Genomic DNA, 11,563 nt, shown 5'->3' with positions numbered 1-11,563 from the left:
CATGTATGTATGGGGCTGATGCTTCTGATGGTCCTGTCATGGTTTCGAGGCTGATGCTTCTGATGGTCCTGTCATGGTTTCGAGGCTGATGCTTCTGATGGTCCTGTCATGGTTTCGAGGCCTGTTCAGAAATCTTGTTCATGAATGTGTGGTGTCAGAGAACACTTTAATAATGAATAAAGTTGACATCATAGCTTTTATTAGTAAGGTTATCAATACGATTCGGGTTGTGGAAAGCAGAAATGCCAGGTTGAAGGTTATTGTGGAGATGGCAAAAGAGATATTAGGGTTAACAGATGTTACTGTTGAAATGGTTGTTGACATGCTGAACAATCCTAAGGGTGGAGTGTTTATGCAAAATATACAGTACCAGTCAAAAGTTTAGACACCTACTCATTCAAGGGTTTTATCTTTATTGTAGAATAATAGTGAAGACATCAAAACTATGAAATAACATTTGGAATCATGTAGTAACAGAAAGTGTTAAACAAATCAAGATATTTAAAAATAATATATAAAATAACATGCAACAATTTCAAAGATTTTACTGAGTTCTCCCCCTCAGACGATCCTGCAGGTCAAGAAGCCAGATGTGGAGGTCCTGGGCTGGCGTGGTTACTCATGGTCTGCGGTTGTAATGCCGGTTGGACATACTACCAAATTCTCTAAAACAACATTGGAGCCTGCTTATGGTAGTGAAATTAACATTCAATTCTCTGGCAACAGCTCTGGTGGACATTCCTGCATTCAGCGTTCCAATTGTACGCTCCCTCAAAACTTGAGACATCTGTGATGTTGTGTGACAAAACTGTGTCCCCAGTTTCAGCTAATGAAACCAACACTTAACATGTTGTATTTAGATTTTTGTTCAGTGCAGAAGGAAAGCCACTGAGGATGGCAGCTGACTCTATAGCCATTCCTCACATCTGTCATATCTTTAATCTGAGCCTAGAGGAAAGTATTTGTCCTCAAGCCTGGAGGGAAGCCAAAGTCATTCCGCTACCCAAGAGTGGTAAAGTGGCCTTTACTGGTTCTAACAGCAGACCTATCAGCTTGCTGCCAGCTCTTAGAAAACTGTTGGAAACAATTGCGTTTGACAATTGCATTCGGAAACATAATGTTAATTTTCACTGCTATGCGGATGACACACAGCTGTACATTTCGATGAAACATGGTGAAGCCCCAAAATTGCCCTCCCTGGAAGCCTGTGTTTCAGACATAAAAGCAAATGTTCTAATTTTAAACTCGGACAAAACAGAGATGCTAGTTCTAGGTCCCAAGAAACAAAGAGATCTTCTGTTGAATTTGACAATTAATCTTGATGGTTGTACAGTCGTCTCAAATAAAACTGTGAAGGACCTCGGCGTTACTCTGGACCCTGATCTTTCTTTTGACAAACATATCAAGACTGTTTCAAGGACAGCTTTTTTCCATCTACGTAACATTGCAAAAATGATGCAGAAAAATGTATCCATGCTTTTGTCACTTCTAGGTTAGACTACTGCAATGCTCTACTTTCCGGCTACCCGGATAAAGCACTAAATAAACTTCAGTTAGTGCTAAACACGGCTGCTGGAATCTTGACTGGAACCAAAAAAATGTGATCATATTACTCCAGTGCTAGCTAGCCTCTCTACACTAGCTTCCTGTTAATGCAAGGGCTGATTTCAAGGTTTTACTGCTAACCTACAAAGCATTACATGGGCTTGTTCCTACCTATCCTCGCGATTTGGTCCTGCCGTACATACCTACACGTACGCTATGGTCACAAGACGCAGGCCTCCTTAATGTCCCTAGAATTTCTAAGCAAACAGCTGGAGGCAGGGCTTTCTCCTATAGAGCTCCATTTTTATGGAATAGTCTGCCTACCCATGTGAGAGACGCAGACTCGGTCTCAACCTTTAAGTCTTTATTGAAGACTAATCTCTTCAGTAGGTCCTATGATTGAGTGTAGTCTGGCCCAGGAGTGTGAAGGTGAACGGAAAGGCAGTTGAGCTACAAACCGACCGGTTCCCCTTTCTCCACTGGGATTCTCTGCCTCTAACCCTATTACAGGGGCTGAGTCACTGGCTTACTGGTGCTCTTTCATGCCGTCCCTAGGAGGGGTGCGTCACTTGAGTGGGTTGAGTCACTGACGTGATCTTCCTGTCCGGGTTGGCACCCTCCCTTGGGTTGTCCTGTGGTGATCTTTGTGGGCTATACTCGGCCTTGTCTCAGGATGGTAAGTTGGTGGTTGAAGATATCCCTCTAGTGGTGTGGGGGTTGTGCTTTGGCAAAGTGGGTGGGGTTATATCCTGCCTGTTTGGCCCTGTCCGGGGGTATTGTCGCATGGGGCCACAGTGTCTCCCGACCCCTCGTCTCAGCCTCCAGTATTTATGCTGCAGTCGTTTGTGTCGGGGGGCTAGGGTCAGTCTGTTCTATCTGGAGTGTTTATCCTGTCTATCTGGTGCCCTGTGTGAATTTAAGTATGCTCTCTCTAATTCTCTTTCTTTCTCTCTCTCGGAGGACCTGAGCTCTAGGACCATGCCTCAGGACTACCTGGCTTGATGACTCCTTGCTGTCCCCGGTCCACCTGGCCGTGCTGCTGCTCCAGTTCACCGGACGTGCTACCTGTCCTAGACCTGCTGTTTTCAACTCTCTAGAGACAGCAGTTGAATAATTGGCTATGAAAAGCCAACTGACATTTACTCCTGAGGTGCTGACCTGTTGCACCCTCAACAACTACTGTGATTGAACATCTTGGCCATGTTCTGTTCTAATCTCCACCCAGCATAGCCAGAAAATGACTGGCCACCCCTCATAGCTTGGTTCCTCAAGGATTCTTCCTAGGTTCTGGCCTTTCTAGGGAGTTTTTCCTAGCCACCGTGCTTCTACACCTGCATTGCTTGCTGTTTGGGGCTTTAGGCTGGGTTTCTGTACAGCACTATGTGACATCAGCTGATGTAAGAAGGGCTTTATAAATTAATTTGACCAATACAATGCATCTTCTCTGTAATCAAATTAACAGCAGGCTTTCAGCATGGTTATAGAGAAGGGGACTCAACATTTACTGCACTGACACAAATGACTGATGATTGGTTAAAATACATTTTGAAGATTGTGAGAGTTGTACTGTTAGATTTCAGTGCAGCCTTGATATTATTGACCATAACCTGCTGTTCAAGCTTTTCAACCATATCGTGGATTAAGAGATATCTAATATAACATAGGGTTTTCTTTAATGGAAGCTTCTCTAATGTCAAACATGTAAATTGTGCTGTACCGCAAGGCAGCTCTCTAGGTCCTATACTCATTTCTATTTTTACCAATGACATGCCAATGGCATTAAACCACATATGTCAGAGTCAAGGCCCGCGGGCCACATCCGGCCCGCAAGAAGGTTTTTTTACGGCCCCTGGGATGATCTTGATTTATTATTAGAACCGGCCCGCAGCAAGCCGGCAGCCCGCAGATCTTTTACACTCACCAATACTACATTTCCCACAATGCAAAGGTGACGCACCGAGCAGTAGGCTGCTTCATTTCAATATTTATTGGCACAGCAGTCGTCAGCATCACAGTAAAATTAACTTTCAGATACCCATCAAAAATGGCAAAACGGAAGGTGGATACTGAGAACCGGGGGTTTCAAACAAGGTGGGAGTCGGAGTATATGTTCACGAAGGTAGCTGGAAAACCTGTGTGTCTTCTGTGTGGAGAAAGTGTGGCGGTACTGAAAGAGTATAATCTGAGACGACATTATGAAACGAAACACGCGGACAAAAACAAGAATATGGACATGGAACAAAGGCTACAAAAGGCAGAGGAATTAAAACGAGGCCTCAAATCTCGACAGGCTCTGTTCAAAAAAGCCAAATCACAAGGCCAGGCTGCTGTCAAGGCCAGTTTTATTTTGGCAGAAGAGATCGCTAAATCAGCCCGGCCATTTACGGAGGGGGATTTCATCAAAAACTGCATGATTAAAGTTTGTGACGAAGTTTGCCCAGAAAAAAGGCAACTCTTTTTAAATGTGAGTCTGAGCAGAAACACCATTGCCGAGAGAGTAGACCAGTTGTCCATCAATCTAAAAGAGCAGCTTGTGAAAAAGGGAAAAGATTTTATTGCATATTCCTTGGCTGTGGATGAGAGCACCGACATTTCTGACATTGCCCAGTTGTCAATTTTCATCCGCGGAGTGGACTCCAACCTAAGCGTGACAGAGGAGTTTTTGGCTTTACGTCCTATGCATGGCACAACTACGGGGCATGATTTGTATGAAGAGGTGTCAAGATGTGTAAATGAGATGGAGCTGCCTTGGGAAAAACTCGTGGGTTTGACAACCGACGGAGCACCTGCGATGTGTGGACACAGGAGCGGACTGGTGGCGAAGATACGGGAAAAGATGCAAGAGGAAAACGCGACAGGTGAGCTGACAGCTTATCATTGTATCATACACCAGGAAGCGTTGTGCGGTAAAGCCTTGAAAATGGAGCATGTAATGAGCATCATCACGCGCACAGTTAACTTTATCAGAGCCAAAGGTTTGAATCACCGCCAGTTCAAGGCATTTCTGACGGAGTTAGAAACGGAGCATGGTGATTTGCCTTATCACACAGAGGTGCGATGGCTAAGCCAGGGAAAGGTGCTTCAAAGATGTTTCGAGCTTCGTGAGGAGATTTGTCTGTTCTTGGACAGCAAAGGGAAAGACACAACACAACTCCGAGACGAAATGTTTCTGTGTGAAATGGCTTTTCTGTGTGACATTACGAGTCATCTGAATGCAATAAACTTGCAGCTGCAGGGTCGGGATCGTGTCATCTCTGATATGTACAGTACAGTGAAGGCATTTAAAACCAAACTGACTCTGTGGGAGACGCAGATGCGGAAAGAAAATTTGAGCCACTTTCCCAGCTGCCAGACCATGAAAGAGAAGCTCTCTACCAGTGCGTTCCCGAGCACACAGTTGGCTGATAAAATAGGTGTGCTTGCCGCTGACTTTCGACGCCGATTTGCTGACTTTGAAGCACAAAAAAGCAGGTTGGAACTGCTCGGTAACCCATTTGCTGTTGACGTGGAAAGCTCACCACCAAACCTCCAAATGGAGTTGATTGACCTCCAATGCAATGATGCACTGAGGGCAAAATATGCGGCAGTGGGTGCTGCGGAGTTCGCCCGTTTCCTCCCCGGCACAATGCCCCAGCTGCGCATCCAGGCTGCTCAAACGTTGTCTATGTTTGGCAGCACATACCTGTGTGAACAACTGTTTTCTTTGATGAACCTGAACAAAACATCACACAGAAGTCGACTTACTGCTGAACACCTCCACTCAATTCTGAGGATTTCTTCAGCTCAGAGCCTTACCCCGAACATTGATGAACTTGTGGAAAAGATGGGACACCACCAAGTATCACCCTCAACCTCAAACAAGTGAACATTACTGTGCAATCACATATTTAGAGTTTTTACTCAGTTCAAGTTTAAAAGTTAAAATGTAATATTTGTTTTCACTGCATGTTACTTCTCCTTAAACAAAGTGTTGTTTTTGATTAATAGATTTTTGCACTTTATTTTTTTGTATTTCAATCCAATTATATTTTAAAAATATTTCAGTTGAGTGGATGATAGAAAATTGCTATTATTGTTTTTTCTTTGAAGTAAATTTAGCCCACTTTTGCTAAAATAGAAAATATAGTCTACTGATGGTGCCTTGAATACCGGTTTCTTTCATTTAATGTTCATGTTATGGGGATATTTATATAAAGGAAATTTGTCTTTTGTGTCTGTTGAAAATTAAAGATTACTGACAGAGCCATAAGAAAATATTGCTTTATTTATCTGATCATATTGTAATATATTTGTTAGGTTTTCAGTAGGTTCAATTAGGTTCACTAGACTATATGCGTCATTTAAAAAATTTTCAATGAACATTCGAACAGTCCGGCCCTCGTCTTGTAGCTGATTTTTTTATTTGGCCCTCCGTCCATTTGACTTTGACACCCCTGCATTAAACAAAGCATGTGTGCCCATGTATCCTGATTATTCGTCGATTTATACGCATCAGTTGCAGTCTGTTTTGGAATGGGTGGCCAGTAATAAACTGGTCTTAAACAGCTCTAAAACTAAGAGCATTGTTGCTTTCACTTGTTTGACTGCATCTCTCTTCTTCCTGTGTATTTCTCTATCGTGATCTCACTTCTTCCTGTGTATTTCTCTATCGTGATCTCTCTTCTTCCTGTGTCGTGATCTCTCTTCTTCCCTAAGTTCTAGACCTCAGCTGAATCAGGTAATGAATGGACTGGCTGTTGAACCAGTTGAGAAAAAATTAACTTAGTTACCTTCGATTGTAAACGGTCATGGTCAAAACATATAAATTAAATGGTTGTGAAGATGGAGGAGAGTTCTGCCCGTAATAAAGAGATGCTCTGGAAAGACTGATTGCGTCACTTCTTGTTTTTATAAGAAGCATTGTGTTGGAAAGTCAACTTACACACAGCACTGACACACACTTCTTTTTAGTCTCCAGGTCCAGAACAAATTCAAGGAAACGTACAGTATTATACAGAGCTATGAGAGCATGGAACTCCCATCTTATATAGCACAAGTGAACAGCAAACCTGGTTTCAAAAAAGCTAATAAAGCAACACCTCGCAGCACAACGCCTCTCCCCAAATGTGACCCACTTGTGTTTATGTACTGACATGTACAGTATGTGTAACTGATAGATGCGCACACACACTATGTGTTTATGTTTTTAAATGTATGTCAATTGTAAAGTATTTTGTCTGAAATGTATTTTTCGTTATGTGTCGGACCCCAGTCAGACTAGCTGTCACCATTAGCGTTGCCATGGGGATCCTAATCTATTAAATCAAACGGGTTGTAGTAGTAGGTGCACCGGTTTGTGTCAAGAACTGTAACGCTGCAGGGTTTTTCACGCTCAACAGTTTCCTTGTGTGTATCAAGAATGGTCCGCCACCCAAAAGGACATCCGGCCAACTTGACACAACAGTGGGAAGTATTGAAGGCAACATGGGCCATCATTCCTGTGGAACGCTCTCAACACCTTGTAGAGTCCATGCCCTCAACGAAATTAGGCTGTTCTGTTCTCAAATTAAGATCCTACATTTGGGCTCCAGAGCGGCGCAGCGGTCTAAGGCACTGCATCTCAGTGCTAGAGGCATCACTACAGACCCTGGTTCGATTCTAGGCTGTATCACAACCGGTCGTGATTGGGAGTCCCATAGGGCGGCGCACAATTTGCCCAGCATCGTCCAGGTTTGGGTTTAGCTGGGGTAGGCTGTCATTGTAAATAATATATTTTTTAAAATAAATTAGAAAGTCCATTCCTCTATGATTTGAGGCTGTCCTGAGGGCGGGGGGGGGGGGGGGGGGGGGGGGGGGGAGGTTATACACCCAGTTTATAATGGTAAACGAAAGTCTCAATAAAACCATTCTGTCTTTTGTTGTTGATGTTTTGTTGTGAATTGATGGGAGCAGGCTATTGGTGTACGTCGGGGATGCAGGGGTACATTTTCAGTTGAGATGATGGAAACTTGTGTGGAAAAAGCAGGCAAGAGTTGAGCCAAAGAAGAGATGATTGAAAGATGAACAAAACAGAAATGACAGTATTATAAACATCTAAAGCAATCTCTGAAACTGTTAAGAAAGCTTTATTGTTACTGTGCATGTTCAACAGCTACTTTCTAAACAGGTTTTACCACCAGATCTGTCTTTCGTCAAAAGCCTTATCCGCTCCCCACGTCCCCTCGCAAACAGCCGAAGAGGGAAAATGTATCATCACTATAGAAAGAAAAAAAAAGTCCATAAGTCCATGGTGTCTCATTCCTCCAGGGGTTAAAAGAGCTGTGAACCAGCTAGGCAACCAGGGGGCTCCATCACTTTAGTCGCTGCACAATGACTGCGTTGAGCAGGTTGGCATCCTGCAGCGACTGGCTCTCGTCAGTAAGCTCCTTGTTGGGGAAGGTTGTCATGAGCACAAACTCTGTCGCCGCCATCAAAGGGCGAGCTCCCACCACAAACTGACGCACGTCTGACACCCTGAGGATGGGAAGAGAAATGACGAGGAGAAAGTAGGTAATATGGTGTTGGACATGCCCTTCATTGAGGGGGTGATGTAGAGCTTCATGGCTTCATCACTGACCTGTGAGTGTGGTTGAACTTCTGCACCAGTCTCCCCCCGTCGGCCAGTCTGATCTGGATGTTGGTCACAGGCTGGGAGGCGTCCAGGTTCACAGAGGCGATGGCCTGGGTCTCACTGGCTACCGGATCCTGGTCCCCCATACACGGAGCAGACACCAGCTCAGGGGTGGCACTGAATGGACGGGTGAGGTGGGAAAGAGACATTTACTGTGATTATACTATATTTTAAATAAACTTGAAGAAAATATTATACGTGCACATTTTCCCAGAAGATAATATCAAGTTTTGAAAAAATCTAAATGTAACCCAGCAATTTAACTTCAAAAGTCCATCAAATACAATATCACTTTGTGCCAAAATAGCCCTTACTACCACCTTGTGGTAATAAGGTGTAACAGTCACCTTATTAACGCATTGTGCTGAAAAGGGGGGACCATTTCATTCCTTTCCTCTGTGTTGAATTCTATTAAAATAGAACTCACCCACCTGCCCAGTTTCTGTCCTTCCCCACCGAATGCCTTGAAGGCAACCTTGGGTTTGGAGAAGTCCTCATCCCGATTGTCCTCCATATCCAAGTTGACCTGACCCCCTCGGGAACGCTGCCTCAACTCCAAAGGAATCTCCCTGAAAGGACGAAGGACTTCTGTTATTACAATGCTCCACAGCAATAAGAAAACAGACTTCAGAGAGGGACACGTAGCCTCCAGCTGTCCAGTGCCATAAATCCATTTAGAACGTTTTAAATGGTTTGAGAAAAATGGTGATGTGTGACATGAGCTGTCGTCATATAAATAGTATGACAAGGACACGGTACAAACAATGTACTCACCCCCTGCGGATGGACTCCAGGAAGATGGCGTTTCCAGGGTCGCTGTAGTTTCTGAGTTCACCGTCATCCAGGCTGAAACCTGTCTTCCACAGCTTCAGGACTATATGCACCTTCAGCACATAGTAAAGAAAATACATAAGTAGGTAAAGAAGTAAACTGAAGTAAATGTATTTTTCTGAGATCTAATGTATACTAGCAATACAAAAAAATATATATATATAAAAAAAAAAATCACTGTCAAACACTCACATCCTGCTGGCTGTTAGCTGCTCTTCTCTCCCCAGCCACGTAAACAGGCTCCTCCTCAGGCGCGGCACCAAGCCGGTAGCCACCACCAATAAAGGGCTAGAGGGAAAGAGGAGAGATAAGAGTTTGAAAAACATGACAACTAACATCTTACACCATTGGATCCATCAATCCCAAAACATAGGGCTAATAACACATACATATGATCAGTAAATTAAAAAAAGAATGATCCTGGTGCAGAACGTATCACTGAGAATCTTTTCATACCCTGGCTCGACTAGGCTCTCCTGGGCCCCTCCCAGCCTTCTCCACGGGTACAGCCCCATGCTCCTTAGCCCCCTTGAAGAGGTCCTCCACCACCTCATTAGAGCTCTTCTTTTTGGGGGGTCCCACTATCTGCTGCCCACTGCGTTCAGAGCCCCCAGCAAAGAACCTGGTGGGAAGCCGAGGGAGGGTGTGGCCATTGAAGAGGGGAAATAACACAACCTGGATTTTGGATCTAATCCAAGCTTCTGGTTACAACACCAGTGCTGCAATTGTGTGGACGATGAAAACAATAACACAGGGACCCACCCCCACCCAGAAGAATCTGTTGATGCAGCAGAAAGCAATACCAGCCTACAGAGAACCGAGTACAGAAACATTCTGGAGGCTCACTAGCCTGGGTACCAGTAGGTTTCTGTGGTTCTGCTCTCTTGCCAACTCCTCATGGAATTGTCATGCTGTTTGGCTTGACAATGACACTGGAGTAGGCAGAAACAGATCTGGGACCTAGAGCCTCACTACACTACTGTCCAAAATGCACATAGACAACTACAATTCATTTTCAAATTCATTGAAAATACCCCAAAGTCACAGAAGTATAGTCAAACCTACCTTTGCCCTTCCTCCTCATCACTGTCATCTACTTCCTCATGCATCATATCTCTGAAGGAGGTCACCCTATTTTCACTCCTTTACACAACAGAAACACACACAAAAATAACCATCAACATCTATCATGTAACATGAAATGCTTCAATAGGATTTTATTTTATTTTAAGTTTGACAAGAGAAACACTGAAATGACTTAGATATAGCCTATCCTAAATTATACCGAGACTAACAGAGTAACAACAGATTTACGGAGGTCAGTTAGTTAGCTATGTACCTTGGCCCCGTAGGACGAGGCACAGAGGATCCACCACTCTCTGGCTGAGGAAGTGTCACGATGTCATCCTCAGGACCATCTTCAAAGAAACTGGCCAGGGCAAGCTAAGGAAACAGAACAAAACGCCATGTCATCCAAACATCAAGATGTCAGTGTCTAGTCACAGTCTAAACTTGATCGCCAACTACTTTGCTAGAGCTTAATTGTGAACTTGCCAAATTTAAAAAGGTAGCTAACTAAAAATTATGTTATTAAACTAGAAATTAGATAGGATGCGAAAATCTGATAAATTAGCTATCATCTCAGTCACTTGATGAAGATTAATGTTAGCTAGTTATGATTATGAACTAGGTTAACTGGAGCGGCAGGTAGCCTAGTGGTTAGAGAGTTGGACTAGTAACCAAAAGGTTGCCAGATCAAATCCCTGAGCTGACAAAATCTGGCATTCTGCCCCTGAACAAGGCCGTCATTGTAAATATGAATGTTATTAGATGACTGTGTTGAGAAAGAGACATTATTAAAATACTTGCTTAGTTAAATAAAAATATATTTTTTAAAAACTGCTGAACAATTCTATCTGCCAGTCTTAGAGCAAGTTAACTAACGTTAGCCAAGCTAACTATTAGACAGTGATTGTAAACTGATTGGTAGATTTAGGTCCTAGACAACAATGGTCATTCAAGCTTTTGTTGTGAGAAAGAGTGACTTGCACAAATCGTTACAAACTAGCTTCGTTAGTTATCTAGTACCGGCTAGCAGTGGTGGTCTGGCAGCTAGCTAACTACTGTCATTCGTATATCGTTGTGAGTTGAAATCAAATATCCCATTTAGTACAACTTGTACGTACCTGCAAATCCCAGCCGGCAGACTCCAAGAAAAAACGGGCCCTCTCCTCATCAACATCTGTAACAGCAACGAACTCCCTCACCGAGACTTCTTGGTCCGCCATTTTGATATGCCCATTCAATGAAAGCACCGACCTCAACTGAGGAAACAACTACCAACTTGGTTCCTATCCGAGCAAGCTGTGGTTCCTATCAGCGAGAAATGCTTTTTAATTAAATATTGTATTTAGCACAAAGTAAATACATTTTATTTGAAGGAATAATATTTCACATATATTTGACATTTATATCAAAAAAAAAATCTTATTTTGTATTACCATAACAAATACACCTATATTTTCTGCCAAAGCAAAG

The 11,563-nt window shown here is 43.3% G+C and overlaps 1 protein-coding gene across 2 annotated transcripts; it reads right to left on the bottom strand.

Annotated features, from left to right (window-relative positions):
• Positions 1 to 7,633: 7,633 nt before the first annotated feature.
• Positions 7,634 to 11,345, bottom strand: LOC139368958 (NSFL1 cofactor p47-like). Of its 2 annotated transcripts, none has more exons than XM_071108488.1 (9): positions 11,212 to 11,345; positions 10,365 to 10,468; positions 10,091 to 10,168; positions 9,482 to 9,647; positions 9,218 to 9,313; positions 8,969 to 9,078; positions 8,626 to 8,763; positions 8,141 to 8,311; positions 7,634 to 8,037 (listed from the first exon to the last, which is right to left on the bottom strand). In XM_071108488.1, the coding sequence occupies exons 1-9, from the start codon at positions 11,311 to 11,313 to the stop codon at positions 7,875 to 7,877; spliced, it is 1,128 nt and encodes a 375-aa protein (XP_070964589.1). In that variant the 5' UTR covers positions 11,314 to 11,345; the 3' UTR covers positions 7,634 to 7,874. The 2 variants fall into 2 exon arrangements, with proteins under 2 accessions (XP_070964589.1, XP_070964590.1); XM_071108489.1 differs by having other exon boundaries at positions 8,969 to 9,081; positions 11,212 to 11,343.
• Between the last annotated feature and the right edge of the window lie 218 nt (positions 11,346 to 11,563).

Source organism: Oncorhynchus clarkii, chromosome 16 (assembly GCF_045791955.1).
Source record: "Oncorhynchus clarkii lewisi isolate Uvic-CL-2024 chromosome 16, UVic_Ocla_1.0, whole genome shotgun sequence".
Classification (NCBI taxonomy): Eukaryota; Metazoa; Chordata; class Actinopteri; order Salmoniformes; family Salmonidae; genus Oncorhynchus; species Oncorhynchus clarkii.
The sequence above is the reverse complement of the archived record's forward strand: the minus strand, read 5'-3'. Positions and strand labels throughout refer to the sequence as shown.

Excerpts from the sequence above, each read along its gene's own strand:
- LOC139368958 (XM_071108489.1), bottom strand. The coding sequence starts at position 11,313 with ATGGCGGACCAAGAAGTCTCGGTGAGGGAGTTCGTTGCTGTTACAGAT. Across the intron at positions 10,469-11,211 it reads CTGCCGGCTGGGATTTGCAG|CTTGCCCTGGCCAGTTTCTT; the intron begins GTACGTACAAGT and ends CTGTTTCCTTAG. Across the intron at positions 8,764-8,968 it reads CTGGAGTCCATCCGCAGGGG|GGAGATTCCTTTGGAGTTGA; the intron begins GTGAGTACATTG and ends TCGTCCTTTCAG.